General features: G+C 38.3%; 1 protein-coding gene across 2 annotated transcripts in view; it reads left to right on the plus strand.

The window, feature by feature from the left end:
* Nucleotides 1-18,522, plus strand: part of LOC103462363 (protein sidekick-1) — a 592,150-nt gene that overhangs the window by 298,819 nt on the left and 274,809 nt on the right. For both annotated transcript variants that reach the window (XM_081607811.1, XM_017305213.2), the window contains exon 4: nucleotides 10,320-10,467. In XM_081607811.1, the coding sequence (XP_081463937.1) occupies nucleotides 10,320-10,467 (148 nt within the window). The remainder of the gene's footprint in view (nucleotides 1-10,319; nucleotides 10,468-18,522) is intronic.

The raw sequence follows: 18,522 nt of genomic DNA on the forward strand, positions 1-18,522 counted from the left end.
AACATTTGATTTGTTTTCCTTGGTTGATGTTTGGAGAGAAATGCATACTCAAAAGATACAATATACATGGGCTAGAAATACAGGTAATTTTTTTTCTGCAGCGAGGTTGGATAGAATTTATAGTTTTAGACATAATTTTGGAATTTTTAAAAACTGTAACATCCATCCTGTAAGCTTTTCGGATCATGCTTTGGTTTCTTGTAATGTTTTTATTGCCAATATCAAACATAAGTCTGCCTATTGGCATTTTAATGTGGCTTTGTTATTGGACACTAATTTTAAGGAGGCTTTTATGTCTTTTTGGAGAGTGCACAAAACTAGAAAAGAGGATTCGTTCGGAATCGTGGGAAAATTGAAATTAAGGAACTATGTCAACAGTACACTGTCAATGTTTCATCTGGTTTAACCAAGTCTATTAGAGATCTGGAGATTGAAATAGTGTAGTTGCAGGCTTCTGCACAATCCACAGGAAACAGAGGTGTTGTTGAGAACCTTAAGTCAAAAAAAGCTGCTTTGGCTGAATTGCTGGGTTCAAAGACACAGGGAGCTCTAGTTCGATGCCGATTTCAGAAGGTTGCTTTAATGGATGCTCCAACAAAGTTTTTCTTCTCATTGGAAAAAAAGCAAGGAAACTGCAAGTTTATGCATGGTTTGAAATCTACTGTGGATGTTCTTTTGACTACAGACGGTGACATCAGGCGAAGAGCATCAGATTTCTATGCAGATCTGTACAGCTCTGAATACATTGAAGATGAAGACAGTTTCAATGATTTTTGCAATGATCTTCCAAGAATTTCTTTAGACTTTGCCAAGGAGTTGGAGGAACCTATAACTCTGAGGAGATTCATGCTGCACTGCAAAGTATGGAAGGAGGAAAAGCACCTGCCATCGATGGACTTCCAAGTGAATTTTACAAAGCTTTCTGGTCTGACCTTTGCGTTGACCTGCTGGGGGTTTTTTGAGGAGAGTTTTGCTGAAGGATTTCTACCTCAGAGCTGCAGGAGAGCAGTTCTCACTCTGCTACCAAAGAAGGGTGATCTCCAGGAGATTAAAAACCTGTTTATCTGTTGTGTACAGACTATAAACTGTTGTCGAAGGTGCTAGCAAACAGACTGAAAGAGGTGATGGATCAAGTTATTCATCAAACACAAACTTACTGTGTCCCTGGCAGATCGATGTTTGATAATATTTCCTTAATTAGAGACATTTTGGACGTCTCCAGATCATTGGGACGTGATGCTGGGTTAGTTTCTTTGGACCAGGAAAAGGCTTTTGACAGAGTCGAGCACCGTTACCTGTGGAAGGTGCTGGAAAGGTTTGGTCTCGGCTCTGGATTTATTGCCAAGATTATGGTTCTATATGAAAACATTGAGAGTGTTCTGAAAATTAATGGTTGTCTGTGCAAACCTTTTAGAGTCACAAGGGGAGTTCGACAAGGTTGTTCGCTATCTGGAATGTTATATGCTCTTTCTATTGAACCATTGTTAAAGAAAATTAGGTCACATATTGAGGGACTAGTTTTACCAGGGTGCAATATGTCTTTTTCTTTATCAGCTTATGCCGACGATGTCATTGTTATCGTGAAAAATCAAGAAGAAGTGAATAATTTAAGTAGAATTGTTGATCTATTTTCCAATCTATCAGCCGCTCGTGTCAACTGGGCTAAGAGTGAGGCTCTGGCTATAGGAAGATGGTTTTTTGGGCTTCCTCTGCTTCCAGGTAATTTGAAATGGAAAAGAGGGGGGCTGAAATATCTTGGTGTATTTTTGGGGGATGTGAACACAGAAAGAAAGAACTGGGAGGAAGTGATGGAGAAAGTAGAGGGAAGGTTAGAGAAGTGGAGATGGCTGTTACCGCAGTTGTCTTATAGAAGGAGAGTGCTCATTATAAATAATTCAGTCGCGTCGTAATTGTGGCACAAATTGGCATGTTTAGAACCGCCTGTTGGATTACTGAATAGATTTCAATCTTGTATGCTTAAGTTTTTTTGGGATGACAAACATTGGATTTCTCAGGCAGTGCTCTTCTTACCTAAAGAGGAAGGCGGGCAGGGGTTGGTTCATCTAGAGAGCAGGACTGCCACGTTCAGATTACAGTTTATTCAGAAATATCTAATGGGGACGGAGGAGGATGTTTTTTGGAAACCAATAACAAGTTTTGTTTTGAAAAGAATAGGAGATTTTGGTTTAGATGGTTCTTTGTTTTTATTAAACAGTAAACTGCTTTATTTGTATGAAATGTCAATGTTTTATAAAAGTTTGTTTAGGGCTTGGACACTCTTTGAATGGAGAAGACTGGAACCAACTGTGTCTTTGTTTTGGCTTCTAGAAGAACCTTTATTATTTGAGGCACGTTTGGCTTTGAAAGATGAAGTTGGTTTGTCAAGAAGACTGCTTCAGAGTAGAGTTCTGAAAGTAAGACACCTTGTGGAATCGGCTGGACCAGAACTTCAAAACACAGAGGCGACAGCTTCCTTGCTTGGAATAAAATCAATTCGAGTCATGAAGAATATTTTAGACCGGTGGCTCGGAAAATTGATGAAAAACAGATGCTGGTAGACTGGTTTAATGGAGAAGAACTTCCTGATTCTACGGATCCCTTTCCAGAGATGGGACTAAATATAGATTTTTCAGATATGTCTGGTCCTCTTCTGTTCACTCAAAAAAATTGTAATTTTTGCATGTTGAATGGGAATTTTTTTTATAAATTGGCTGTTCAAGGATTGAATAAGAAACAATTAAGTGGAAGAACTGATACTGTTTGGAGAGACAAGTTCCAATTAGGAGATAACCAGAAACCTATATGGAGGGTTTTTTTATAAGCCCCCCTTGAGTAAGAGGATAAGTGACTTACAGTGGAGGATTCTGCATGGTGCTGTGAGTGTTAACAGTTTTGTGTCGAAATTTTAAAAAGACACAAATGAATTCTGTCCCTTCTGTGAAGAAAAAGAAACAATTTTCCACATGTTTCTTGAATGTAAACGACTCTCGCCATTGTTTTTGTTGTTGAAAGATGTTTTTATAAAATGTGGTGTCTATTGGTCTGAAGTAGCTTTTATATTTGGTGCAGGTTATACAAAAAAGGAAGCCAATAAGTGGACTTTGTTAAACTTTCTTATTGGACAGGCAAAATTTTCAATTTATATTAGCAGGAAAAATAAACTAAATGGTGTTATGGGTGAAAAGGTTGACAAGATGTTTATTTTGATGGTGAAAAACAGAGTAAAAGCAGAATTTATGTTTTTTGCAATGATGAATAACTTAACAGATTTTTTATCATTGTGGTGCTTTAATTATATTGTGTGTTCCATGAGTGAAAGAAAGCTGGTTTTTAACTCAATGTTTATGTGAATGTTAAAGTAAACAATGCTGGAATGTATTTTTATTGAAAAATAAATGTGTTCATAAAAATCAAAAATCTTTCTTTCTTTCTTTCTTTCTTTCGCACTGCATGCTGGGAGTTGGTGGAGGAGCGTGTGGTGAGAGGGCCGAGAGATTGGGAATTTCTAGCTTGTTTGTTCTACTTTTGTTTGGTTTTCTATGGGTTTTGTTCTTTAAAATAGTATCGTTGAAAAGTTAGGTCGAGTGTAATTGGTTACATTTCTGAGTGTAACACCGGCATTTTTGCCTTTTGGCAAGATGCCGGAAATGGATTTGACCAAACTTACGAGACAACATGGTTTGAAGATCGTACCCATTAGTCCCACTATGACGGTAGAGGATTGTAGTTTGGCGGTAGGAGAAGTTGTAGGTTATAGCAGCATTAAATCTGCTGCTCGGATGAACAGCGCTGTGGTCATTTTTGTTGACAGCGTGGAAAAGGCAAACAAAGTGATTGAGTTAGGCATTATTGTGAATGATGTTTTTTTGCCAGTTTCCCCATTGAGTACACCGGCTAAAAAAGTTACGATTGGAAATATACCCCCGTTCATTAGTGATGATTTGTTGGTGAGAGAATTGTCGCGTCATGGGAAAATTGTTTCCGCGATCAGGAAAATGCCGTCGGGCTGTAAATCTCCGGAGTTAAAGCACGTTGTTTCTCACAGAAGACAAGTCCTAATGATTCTGAATAAAAAGAATGAAGATCTTAACTGAGTGCTTAATGTGCGAGTAGATGATTTTGATTATGCTATTTATGTAAACTCGGGCACTTTGGTGTGTTTTGGTTGCGGGGAAGTCGGTCACTTGGTTCGGGCGTGTCCTGGGAAAAAACAATCACCAGAAAATAAGGCGCGAAGTCAAAATAAAGAAGGTGAAAATCTGCCGAATCAAGCTGAGGCTGCAAGTTCAGAGAGTGTAGTGAAAAGAGATACAGAAAGGCAGATTCCTGAGAATAATGCTCAAAGTGAAGGAGAAGTGCATAAAAAAGATGTGCCAGAGGATGGGGAAAAAATGGCGAATGATCCACAAGAAAGACGGGAAGATAACGGTGTAGAAGAACAAAGTCAGAGTTTATTAACGCCTTTTCAGAGAAAGACAAATGCTGAAGAAACAGGGATGGAGGGATGTAGTCAAACACCAGAGGAAGGGGGTTCTGAAATGTCTAATAAAAGAAAAGCTTCTGAAAGTTTTGTTGGTTCTCAAACCGAAATTGATGCAGGAGATACAGAGTTGGAATGTTTAGGGAAAGTTTTAGTCAGAAAGTAATATGGATGAGGAAGAGGAAGGTGATGAAGAAAGTTGGACTGAGGATAGTTTAGCCAATCCTTCTTCACCTGGTCTAAGTCAACACAGGAAAGGTTATAGTGTGCAAAATGTTAAACATTTTTTGAGAGTTACAAAAAATATGAAAAATGTGAGAGTTGGAAGATTTTTTTCCTGACAAAAATCTTTTTCTTACGCATGTGAGATCGCAGTTGAACAATAAGAGAAAAGGAGGATACAACGAGAAAGAAGTTTTCCGGTTAAAAAAAATTGATTGGGAAACTTAAGCAAGAATTCAACAAAGATGATGGTTTTGAAGTTTAACTTTCTGTATTTTCTTTTAGTGGCTTTTCTTCCATCTTTGGTAATGAGTGATTTTAGAGTTTCTACTTTAAATCTGAATGGAGCCAGAGATGTGAAGAAAAGAGTTAGTATGTTAGAATTAATGAATTTAAAACATATAGATGTGTTGATGGTACAGGAAACACACAGTGATTGTTTAAATGAGATAGATTGGAGGAGAGAATGGGGAGGAGAAATTATTATGAGTCATTTAAACCAGGCCAGTGGGGGAGTTGCAATTTTGTTTTCAAAAAATTTTCTACCAGTGTCTTATCAGTTTGAGGAGGTGATCAAAGGTAGATTATTAGTAGCGAAAGCAAAATATGAGTGTTTTAATATTGTCTTTATAAATGTGTACGCTCCAAATACAAGACGAGAGAGGGTTCTTTTTCTACGTAAACTTGAAGATGTTTTATGTAAATGTGATACGGATGATTTTCTTTTTTTGGGTGGAGATTTTAACTGTACAGAAAACGATCAGTTGGATAGGAATCATTTCGAACCTCATCCAACCTCAACAACTTTCTTGAAACATTTGATTGATTTATTTTCTTTGGTTAATGTTTGGAGAGAAATGCACACTCAAAAAATACAATATACATGGGCTAGAAATACAGATAATTATTTTTCTGCAGCAAGATTGGATAGAATATATAGTTTTAGACACAATTTTGGAATTTTTAAAAACTGTACCATCCATCCTGTAAGTTTTTCAGATCATGCGTTGGTTTCCTGTAGTGTTTTTGTTGCCAATATCAAACATAAATCTGCCTATTGGCATTTTAATACTGCTTTGTTATTGGATACTAATTTTAAGGAGACTTTTATTTCTTTTTGGAGAGTGCACAAAACGAGAAAAGAGGATTTTGCATCTTTAAGACAGTGGTGGGATCGTGGGAAAACTGAAATTAAGGAACTATGTCAACAGTACACTGTCAATGTTTCATCTGGTTTAACCAAGTCTATTAGAGATCTGGAGATTGAAATAGTGGAGTTGCAGGCTTCTGCACAATCCACAGGAGATCGAGGTTGTTTTGAGAACCTCAAGTCAAAAAAAGCTGCTTTGGCTGATTTGCTGGGCTCAAAGACACAGGGAGCGCTAGTTCGATGTCGATTTCAGAAAGTTGCTTTAATGGATGCTCCAACAAAGTTTTTCTTCTCATTGGAAAAAAAGCAAGGACAGTGCAAGTTTATGCATGGTTTGAAATCTACTGTGGATGTTCTTTTGACTGCAGACGGCGACATCAGGCGGAGAGCAGCAGATTTCTATGCAGATCTGTACAGCTCTGAATACATTGAAGATGAAGACAGTTTCAACGACTTTTGCGATGATCTTCCAAGAGTTTCTTTGGATTTTGCCAAGGAGTTGGAGGAACCTATAACTCTTGAGGAGATTCATGCTGCACTGCAAAGCATGGAAGGAGGAAAAGCACCTGGCATCGATGGACTTCCCAGCGAATTTTACAAAGCTTTCTGGTCTGACCTCTGCGTTGACCTGTTGGAGGTTTTTGAAGAAAGTTTTGCTGAAGGATTTCTACCACAGAGCTGCAGGAGAGCAGTTCTCACTCTGCTGCCAAAGAAAGGTGATCTTCAGGAGATTAAAAACTGGCGACCTGTTTCTCTGTTGTGTACAGACTATAAACTGTTGTCGAAGGTGCTGACAAACAGACTGAAAGAAGTGATGGATCAAGTTATTCATCGAACACAAACTTACTGTGTCCCTGGCAGATCAATGTTTGATAATATTTCTTTAATTAGAGACATTTTGGACGTCTACAGATCATTGGGTTGTGATGCTGGTTTAGTTTCTTTGGACCAGGAAAAGGCTTTTGACAGAGTTGAGCACCGTTACCTGTGGAAGGTGCTTGAGAGGTTTGGTCTCGGCTCTGGATTTATTGCCAAGATTATGGTTCTATATGAAAACATTGAGAGTGTACTGAAAATTAATGGTTGTCTGTGTAAACCTTTTAGAGTTACAAGGGGAGTTCGACAAGGTTGTTCTTTGTCCGGAATGCTATATGCTCTGTCTATTGAACCACTGTTAAAGAAAATTAGGTCACATAATGAAGGACTGGTTTTACCAGGGTGCAATGTATCTCTTTCTTTATCAGCTTATGCCGACGATATTATTGTTATTGTCAAAAATCAAGATGAAGTGAATAATTTAGGTAGAATTGTTGATCTTTTTTCAAAATTATCAGCCGCTCGTGTCAACTGGGCTAAGAGTGAAGCTCTGGCAATAGGAAGTTGGTTTTGTGGGCTTCCTCAACTTCCAGGTAGATTGAAATGGAAAAGAGGGGGTTTGAAATATCTTGGTGTATATTTGGGAGATGAGAACACAGGAAAAAAGAACTGGGAGGGAGTGATGGAGAAAGTAGAGGGAAGGTTAAAGAAATGGAGATGGTTGTTACCACAGATGTCTTATAGAGGGAGAGTGCTCATCATAAATAATTTAATTGGCTCGTTATTGTGGCATAAATTAGCATGTATGGAACCACCTGTTGGATTACTTGATAGAATTCAATCTTGTATGCTTAATTTCTTTTGGGATAACAAACATTGGGTATCTCAGGCAGTGCTCTTCTTACCCAAAGAGGAAGGTGGGCAGGGGTTGGTGCACCTAGAGAGCAGAACTGCCACGTTCAGGTTACAGTTTATTCAAAAATATCTAATGGGGAGGGAGGAGGATGTTTTTTGGAAACCAATAACAAGTATGGTTTTGAAAAGAGTAGGATGGTTCATTGTTTTTACTAAACTGTAAACTGCTGCATTTGTATGAAATGTCAACGTTTTACAAAAGTGTGTTTAGAGCTTGGACACTTTTCGAATGGAAAAGACTGGAACCAACGGTGTCTTTGTTTTGGCTTTTAGAAGAACCTTTATTTTTTGAAGCACGTTTGGCTTTAGAAGGTGAAGTTGGATTATCTAGAAAACTGCTTCAGAATAAAGTTCTGAAATTAAGACACCTTGTGGAAACGGCTGGACCAGAACTTAAAAACGCAGAGGCGACAGCTTCCCTGCTTGGGACAAAATCAATTCGAGTCATGAAAACTATTTTAGACCGGTGGCTCGGAGAATTGACTTTGGATGAAAAACAGATGCTGGTGGACTGGTCTAATGGAGAAGAACTCCCTGATTCTACGGATCCTTTTCCAGAGATGGGTCTAAATATTGATTTCTCAGATTTGACAGGGCCTCTTCTGCTCAATCAAAAAAATTTAGATTTTTGCATATTGAATGGGAAATCTTTTTACAAATTGGTTGTTCAAGGATTAAATAAGAAACAATTAAGTGGAAGAACTGATACTGTTTGGAGAGATAAGTTCAAAGTAGGAGATAACCAGAAACCTATATGGAGGGTTTTTTATAAGCCCCCTTTGAGTAAGAGGGTAAGTGACTTACAGTGGAGGATTCTGCACGGTGCTGTGAGTGTTAACAGTTTTGTGTCAAAATTTAAAAAAGACACAAGTGAACTTTGTCCCTTCTGTGAAGAAATAGAAACTACTTTTCACATGTTTCTTGATTGTAAACGACTCTCTCCATTGTTTTTGTTGTTGAAAGATGTTTTTAAAAAATGTGGTGTCTATTGGTCTGAAATAGCTTTTATATTTGGTGCAGGTTATACAAAAAAGGAAGCCAATAAGTGGAAGTTGTTAAATTTTCTTATTGGACAGGCTAAATTTTCAATTTATATTAGCAGGAAAAATAAATTAAATGGAATTATGGGGGAAAAGGTTGACAAGATGTTTATTTTGATGGTAAAGAACAGAGTAAAAGCAGAATTTATGTTTTTTACAATGATGAATAACTTAACAGACTTTTTGTCATTGTGGTGCTTTAATAATGTTGTGTGCTCCGTGAGTGATGGAAAACTAGTTTTTAATTCAATGTTTATGTGAATGTTTAAAGTAAATAATGCTGGAATGTATTGTTTTTGAAAAATAAATGTGTTGTTAAAAATCAAAAAAAAAAAATCTCTTTCTTTCTTTCTTTCTTTCTTTCTTTCTTTCTTTCTTTCTTTCTTTCTTTCTTTCTTTCTTTCTTTCTTTCTTTCTTTCTTTCTTTCTTTCTTTTTAATTAATGTAAAGCACTTTGAATTGCCTTGTTGCTGAGAATGTGCTATATAAATAAAATTACCTTAATGACAGTTTTAAAAAACATGTGAAAAAAATATTTATATACAAGTTACATACTGCAGCTTTAATTTCACTTAGGAGAGAACAGGTCAGGAGGGACATGGGTTATAACTGCTGCTGACTGACTCAATTATTGTTAAGTGGTAAAAGGTACAAGGGAAAGTTAAATATGTTGGTAATTTTCCTTAATTTGTTAAATGCTAGTGAAAAGGAGGCAAACAGTAGTTTGTAGCTAAGCTAATTATGCTAAATGGTTGATGATCTCGCACAGTCTACCCACCTCTCTTGGAGAAAAACTCGGTTATAAATTGAGTTATAAAACTCTTGCCTTTTTCTCTCTCTTTTTTTTTTGAAAACATGATTTTATAACTTTTCTTAGCAGCATAGTAACTGCCACAATCGTTCTTGTTTCCTACTGACTGTTGCTAACAGCGTCACTCTCAAGCACTCCAAGGGGTTCAGGGCAAATATGGATGTGTGTTTTTTGGTCTGGGAATGGGAACATTAAATTTTAACTGCTAAAAACAATCTTTGAAAATACAATATGATTAATTTTGTAATTGACAGGGCCCCAATTTTTTTATTCTTTTTATTTCTTTGAACAAAAAATAAATAATTAAATTGCGGAGGGCCCCCTGTTGGTCAGGGCCCCTGGAATTGTCATCACTTTTCCCCCCTTATACCGTGCCCCTGAATTGGTACTATAAAAATAAACGGAATTGACTTTAACTGATCAAGCAAATTATTTATATCGATGGGGCTTATTTATGCCACTCTTCTTTCATTTTTTTCTTAACATACAAAATGACAGACAGACTTAGTCTGATGTTTCACTGCCTATGGAGTGCCAAAGTGGCTTTGGCTTTGAGAGCAACTGTGTGGCATTGCTGATGCACTTTGAGTGTGGTAAAAGGAAATTCACATTTTAAAATCCTCCTAAAATAATGATTTTAGAATGTGGATTCTAAATACATTAGACAGTTATGTCTAATGTAATGTAGGCAGTTATGTTTATAACTGCCTATTCTAATTGGTCAAACACAAAATATACCTTAATATGCAATAATACAAACTGGAAAAAATTTTAGCACAACTAACATCTCCAATCATCCTTATCTTCACTCATTGGGATACAGCGAATCAGTGTCAAGTAAAATGAATTGTGATATAACCCTTTCTCTTTTTGTTTTTTTTCAAGTTTTGAGAAATTTCACTTTTGGGGAGCAAAGAAAGACAGCGACTCAGGGCCGAGCCGTCATCATCAGCCCACCTCCGCTGGACTCATTTCCCCAACCCCTGGTAACATGGTACAAAGACGGACATAAAATCATCCCCAACAACCGATTGTAAGTTGTTTTTATCTAACTCCTTCCTTCCTCACTCAGCAGCACATGCTCATACTGCTTTTCAATTCAATTCAAAAATTAAAAACTTCACTTCAAAAAGACTTTATTAATCCCAAATGAAATTAAAACAATTTTACTCTGACATGCATATTTTTGAGTGCTCTTTGCATCTAACAAAACATAGCTTTAGATAAAATCTGAATTTTCTCATCCCTCAGCTCTGTATTAATTACTGTGCTCTGGAAGTTGTTGGATGGCAGTTGTCATGAATAATAAGCTGTTTAGATAACTGACCATTTTCATTACAATTGACTAAGATTAAACCTAATCTAGAAGCTTAGTAAGTGAATTCATTTGCAGGGAAGATGTTATTTTGTATGAATTAGTACAACAGAAACGTGCAGGGTCCTTAGATGTCTCATATAGATTTATTGCAGTCTTTTGTCTGATGCCATTGTCTGGCTCCTTTTGAAATGTCTCCAATTTGCATTTTATTTCTTAGTTGCCGCACATATATATTTTTTCTGAATAATAACCACAGTGTTTTAATAATGAAGGTAATCTTGACAGAGAAAATATCCTGCTGTGAAAGGTTTTTTGGTGAAGTTTTGGAATGTGTGTGTCCATTTTGAAATCACTCTTCAGTGAAAGTGCTGAAACCGAGTCCTTTTCTCATTTTTGTTCTCCTAACTGGGGATAACCAACTTATCACTAAGTGCAATCACTGCTTGCTAAAAGTGAAAAAGTAACTGTCAATACACATTTCATGTGTATAACCTCTTTAGAACAGTCTGAATCGTTTTAACTTTGCTGTTATATATGGATAAAACTGAATAGTTCCCCCTCTGTCACCTTAATGTGTCTTCATAGAACTCACTGATGATGAACTGCAATTGTGTGTCCATTCAAAAAATCTGTATGCATTGAAAAGCTGTTTACTGCCAGACCAGTATATTTACTTAGCCTTGACCTGCTTCACTGCAAAAAATAAAATAAAATAAAACAAACAAAAGAAAACATCTCGTGAGAATGCTAAATTTGTAGACTAGGTTTAAGCCAACAGACTATTTTTATCATTTCTTTCATTTTTAGGTGGCCAAATATTGATAATCAAATGATCACATTTCATGTTAAGGCAATATATCACTCTTGCAACTTATTTTCAGTAGCCTTCAGCCATGTGACTCATGAAAGTTGTATTAATTTTTGTGATCCAAACCAGGAAAAACGTATAAAAATAAATGAGCTCTGGGCAGAGAAAGATGCCAAAGAACTATGAAAATCGGTCAACACATAGTTGAGTTAAGAAAGTGAAGATATGTATGGGGATTTATTGGTCATCAGATCATACTGTATGGATTGTTTTTTCTGTGTTTGTTTAGGTTTCTGTGTCTATTGAGTCTCCATGTCTATTCTTTGATTGCTCCCAGCTGTGTCTCATTTCCTTGATTACCCTCTGTGTATTTAGTGCCACCTGTGTTTCTTGTTCCTTGTCCAGTTGTCTAGTCGAGTCAAGTCTGTCGTCATTGTTCCCATTTTGAGTACCTATTACCAGTTGCCTGCGACAGACTGGCGACCTGTCCAGGGTGTACCCCTCTTCTCGCCCGGAACGTCAGCTGGAGATAGGCACCAGCATCCCTCCTGACCCCACTAAGGCACAAGGGTGTAAAGAAAATGGATGGATGGATTACCAGTTGCTACCAGATTCTGAGCTCCTTGCCTGTGCTGCCTGGATTTTTGTACACCTCATTAAATCTTCATTTCTTTCTCACCATAACCTGGGTCCTCTGCGTCTCCCTCACCACTCTACTACTGCATTTGACGCATACCTGTCAAGTCTCCCGCTTTAGCCAGAAAACTACCGTGTTTACCCTTCTTTTATTAGTATGTTTCCGTAAATTCCCCATATAATAGAATAATTACGTTCTGTGCCCCACCCCACTCTTACAGTAGCACTGGCCATCAAAAACTTTCCTGCATTTTCAAATCCAAAACTTGACAGGTATGCATCAAATCTGTTGTCTGAGCTGGGTAGCAATGTGAAGGAGGTCCAAAAGATATGGAGGGGGTGAGGTTGTGGACAGCTTTGAAGGTGAGGAGTATTTTGTAGTTGTTGCGATATGAGATGGAAGCCAAAGGGGCTGTTGTGGAACAGGTGTGATGTGATGGATTGAGGGGTTGGTGTGATGACATGGACAGCTGAATTTGAATATGTTGTAATTCATGGAAGGTTTTCTGTGGCAGGCCAAAAAGAAGAGAATTACAGTAATCTGAATGGGAAGTGACCAGACAGTGGACCAGAACAGCAGTGGAGTGGAGTGACGGAGACAATTAATATTTCAAAGTTGGAAGTAGGCAGATGAAGTTATACTATTGACATGGAGGTGACAGAGAGGCTGCTGTCAAGGATGACAGCCAGACTCTTGACCTGAGGGGAGGGAAAGATGGAGAAGTTATCAACCAGAACGGAGAAGTTATGTAGTTTACTTAGTATTGATTTAGTGCCAATGAAAAGAAGTTCTATTTTATTGTAAATTAAATTAACTCTTGAATGCCTCATAGTTCTCTGAGATGAGTTTGAGGAAATACAGTAGCAGATCAGAGGGAGGTCTGGGTATCTCTGCTTAAACTGTTGCCTCCAAAACCCGACCTTCAGTAAGTCATAGAAAAAACGGAATTTCTAGTTTTCCATCTGTAGTGTTAATGTGATCAGGATGTAGACATTCATGTAGATGGAAATGAAATATTCTCCTTCTGATTTGCTTGGAGCCACTGACACACCATGATTCATGCTCAACACTTCCTGAAACACTGCACTGAAAAGACTAATTTGCAGTTTTCTTCACAACTCCCCTCTTGTCTCAGCAAGAAATGTGTCAACCAATCTCTTGCTTTTGCTGCGTCTTTTAACTTACTCTTTTCTACCTCTAATTTATTCTTCATATTACTTGGTTCTCTTACTTGCATAGTCTCTTATTTTTGCTGTTTCTTTCTTGCTTCAAATGTGGCTCAAAAACCATGAACTTGTTTTCCTGAATAAACTGCCTAACTTCAGAGGTGTAACATGTAGATGTAACATGTAGATATGCACTTGGACATTTCTGAAGGCCGGTTCAGTTCGGCTTGAGCGTCTCTGAGCACGCTTATGCGTGGTGGAAGACAATGCAGTGAATATTTGATGTCATCTCCAAAGTCACACTCCAACTGATATCAAGACAGGCCAAGAGTTTTCAAAGCTCCTGCTTCCAACCTGCTACAATTTCCCACCGCACTGTTCCTGCAGTCTTAAATCCTTTTATTAGATGCCAGACAAAGAGCTGGAAGGATTAACTTCTGTGTGAGGCTTGCCCCTCCCCCACCTATTTTTGTACTCTGATGGTCAGCTGGCTAAGGTCAGGGAACCTGTTTTGTATTTACTTAATAAATACAAAATCACAGTAAATGATTTCACACTAACACTAGTTTGAAACTTGGCGTACATCAATATAGATTACAATATAATGAAAATGTTCGCTTATTGGAAGAATTCGCTTAAAAAAGTAAAACTCAGAGATTCATTACAAATACTGTATATATTTTATAGAGGTGTGCCAATCGATCACGCACCAATCATAATCGGCCGATTTCCGTGAAAAAGTGTGTGATCGGTGATCACCGATCACGGTCTCTTGTTGCCGATGATACAAACCGATCACCTGCATCTCATTTCGCAGCCTGTCTGTGCAGCTGGTCTCCTCTTTCCTTCACACTGCGCAAACGCGTAGCAACAAATCCTAAGCGATGTGGAACTATATGGGGACGTTTGCGTGTTGCGATGGAAAATTGAAGCACGTGGGGTGAAGCAGGTCAAAATGCATCAACACAACGAATCTAATATGGCATAAAAACAATGCCATACTTGATGGAGTTTGGCTACATCGAGGCTCACTGCAGTAAAAAAGACATATGGAGCGATCAGATAGCAGGTAAAGCAGCGCACAGCTACAAACACTCACCCGGATTATTAGCATGACGGTCAGAAAGCTAAACAAATAACCCGCAAAATTATTTAAGTCTTTGAGCTGCGGTGTAAGATGCTGGTTCTGCTCTCGCTGTTGAACAGCTGCTACGTGCTACAGGTAATACTATTTCACAGACGGAGCCGCTTCTGCTCCACCTGGTAGTGACTCTCACACCGAACCTCTGTTTAAAGCTGCAGCATCTAACCTAAAAAAAAATTAATTTTACATGCGTATTAAAACTTTCGCTGTCCTAACATGAGACAGATAATCTCTGAAAAAGTAATCGATCTCCTCCCTGTTCTGCATAATTACTCTGCTCAGTCAGAAACAGCCACTCAGAACTAGCAGTAATCAGCTAGCTGCCATGCTATCAGGAAGTTTTCATTCAGTAACTCTGGATTGTTTATCGTAATGGATCCTGTATTTGCCTTTGAATGTTAAGTTTTATACTTGAATTTTTTGGCAATGTTGAGAGGTTTTGACACTTTGCATTATTTAACCTCTTCAGAGCCATCATATGTTTTCAGTCTGTTGAAGGTAGCATTACTAATAGCAGTACAATTTGCACAATGCCTGTTTTGTTTTTTTCTTGGAAAAAGTTATTAAAAACAAGTTTTTGTCTAAATTAAGATGAATTCATGGTTCCTTTTTCCACATAATGTAACCGGTAGTGCTTATGATTAAAAAAATTATGTGATCGGTATCGGTGATCGGTATCGGTGATCGACCCTCATGGGTGATCAGAATCGGAATCGGCAGGAAAAAACCTGATCGGCACATCTCTAATATTTTATCTTCCCTCTTATTTTTATTAATTTTCATGAATGACTCGCAAAGTGATTAATATATTGTTATTTTATACCACAATCCAGTAACCGTGTCACCTTCAGTTGTTATGAAAATGCTGTCAAAAAAAGCTTAACCCTTGTATGTAGAAATGCAACCGACCCCACACACGTAAAACATGTATCATTTGCCATAGTCCTCTACGTTTTAACGTTTCTCGCACCCTTGTGCGGCTATCGCACAAGGGTGCGATATCAGTCGCACAAGTCATGACTACGCATGACTATGATGCCTAGTCATCATAGTCATAGCTATGATGACTACGTATCATAGCTATATCTATTGCCTTGAAATTGGTCTCTGCCTCTTAAAGAACATCCTGCCCTTTCCAACTCTCTTCCTTCAGTATGTCATCACAACAAAGTTTCTCCAAGCTGTTTACAACCAGTCTTAGGAGTGTTTTAGAGATTCATTCAATACATCTGACTATTGATGTATTGAATGAATACATACATAAATGGAAAAGTCCATTTATTATTGGAACTGTAAGTGAAACACTTTATAAAAATAATTACACACAGATGGATATTTTAAAGTCTTGATTTTGGTTAATTATAATGATATTCCACTTTCTGCCAGTAAAAAAGACATTTGCAAGTAAAAAAGTAGAAAACATTTTTAAAGAAAGAAATGTGGGCTTCATGAAAAGTACTTTTAAAATTTACTTAAAGGTTATTTTCAAAATTAATCTGACAAACAAGACTCATCGGGACATGTATTTTAATTGACTATTTATGATCGCATTTAGTTTCTATGATCAGGTCAGCAGACACACAGTCCCACCAGGTGTTTGCTAATTGCTGCTAGTCTGAAGGAGCTGATTGGGGAAGGTGAGGGGAAAGGAAGCTCAGCTGAAGACAACATTTTCAGCCTACAGAAAAGTAATATTAATACATTATATTGTTAGGTGCCTTTATTGTATGAAGGTAAGGCAACAGAGATTGTGGGTGTGTGTTAGTCAAAAGAAAAATGTGCTAGAAGAAGATGTAGAAGCAACAGACAGAACTGCAGCCCAGAAAGCATCATGAAGCAAAGCTCCAGAAGTTTGGGGAAGATTCACAAGAAAACTCCTGCTGAAGTCCTCCTGAAGTCAGTACTTCAAAATCACACACTGGTCGCATCCAGAATGTGGGTTTCCCCCCATGGACAGGATTCAGCTTCAGCAGTGTCTTACATGGACTAAGGAGGAATAACTAAAGCCTGAAATTTTGCAAAGAGGCCCAAAGACCTCTTTTCAGGTGAAAATAAGTATTGCTTCTTTTTTGTTTAAATTAAGGTAATAGAATCTGGAGGAAGAGTAGAGAGGCACAGAATAAGTTCCTTGAAGTTCTTTGTAAATTTTCTCCAACCACTGATGACTTTCTAGAGCAGGGGTGCGCAATCCTGATCCTCGAGGGCCGGTGTCCTGCAACTCTTAGATATCTCCCCGGTCCAACACACTTGAATCCAATAGCTCATCACCTCCTAAGTGCAGTCAAGTTCTCCAGAGTCCTGCTAATGACCTCATTATCATTGACTCAGGTGTGTTGAAGTAGAGATGCATCTAAAAGTTGCAGGAGACCGGCCCTCGAGGCCTCGAGTTGCCCACCCCTGTTCTAGATTCATGTCATCCATGTCATTCCCTGGAGACCCTGGAACATGAGCTCCTCTCCCTGCTTTGGTATTTGTTCACTGGCTTTTCTGGAATCCACTGTCACACCAACTGTCTACCAAACATTCTAGAGCACTTCATGCTTCCTTCTGCTGAGAACCCATATGGAGATCCTGGTTTCATTTCCCACCAGGGATGGCACCTGCACACACTGCCAAAGGTAATTAAAGCTACCTCAGTAACCATGGTGGTGCTGTGCTTGGTTAGTCTGATCTGAGCCGTGCTGAGAGTCTGAGAGGTGCTGCTGAGGAAGATGATACACGAGAGCCAATGATGAAGGTGCTGCTGAGGAAGATGATACACGAGAGCCAACGATGAAGGTGACCTGAAGGCAACTATCAAAGCAACCTGGGCTTCTATTCCACCTCAGTAGAACCATAAGCTGACCGCCATGCCATGCTGCACCGATGCAGTAATTCATGAAAAAAGAGCCCCAGCCAACTGTTTGAATGTTTGAATACTGTCCATTATAGGGACATTTCAATATTTTAAATATTATTTATCTAATGTACAAATGTATTTTTCTTACTCAAAATATTTACAATATAAACACTTCAAATTGTGTAATACATCTAAATATTACATTTGACTATTTAATCCTGATGCAAAATAACTTTTTGATGATATTGTAATTTCTGAACCATGCACCTCTAAGTATCTTTAATAGAAACCACAACTAATTTTAAACAAACCAAAAAACTAAATATATATATACAATTAGATCATCCACCCATCTGTTTGTCTTTCTTCTTTTAACCCAAAGCATTCCCAGACGAGAGGGGATGTTTAGTCCCTCCAGAGGGAGGTGAACCTGATCAGATTCCTGATCACCTCAACCGACTCCATTGCCCACTGAACAGCTCCTCTCCCTGCTTTATAAGGATGATTCCAGCCACCCATCTGAACAAGCTCATTTTAGCTAATTAGATCATGGTATAAATACCGTGATATGAGATCTGTGGTATTTGTCTCAAGATTTTCATCCAGTGAGAATCTTCATGTTTGCTGCTCTCTCCCTGCAGCTCTGCCACTCTTCTCCGTCCACTTCTAAAATATTTTTCACGCTTTTCTTAATATTTCCACACGGCCTCTGAAAGTTGAATACGTAGATTCTGTTGGACATCTCAGAGCCGCAGACACTGCTATGTGTTTTGGCTGTGACCCGGAGTCCAGGCTGAGAAGTGCGAGCTGTCATTTTTAATTAGCTCTGCGGCCTGTGACAGATGGACGCGAATCAGCTGTGATAGCCAGCAGCTTTAAGAGGACAGGCAGGATGAGGAGAATTAGAACTCTCCTTTCTTCCACTGTCAGGACCACATGAAGCCCAGATTGATCAAACAGAAGCAGTGATCTGTGCAGAGGAGTGACAAGAGAGACAGTGAATATTTCGGTTTCTTGTTGCTGAGGAGTTGAGTGTTGAGAAGAGCACTGTCAGAGGAGCAGCAAGGCCTTACAGGAAATTCTCTTTTTTTTTTTTTATCAGAGCAACTCTAAGCTTCCATATGTCACAGAGATGTTTGTGTTTCACAATAATCATTTATTTTCATTTGTCAAACA

Source organism: Poecilia reticulata, chromosome 1, assembly GCF_904066995.2.
Source record: "Poecilia reticulata chromosome 1, P_reticulata-male-v2, whole genome shotgun sequence".
Taxonomy (NCBI): Eukaryota; Metazoa; Chordata; class Actinopteri; order Cyprinodontiformes; family Poeciliidae; genus Poecilia; species Poecilia reticulata.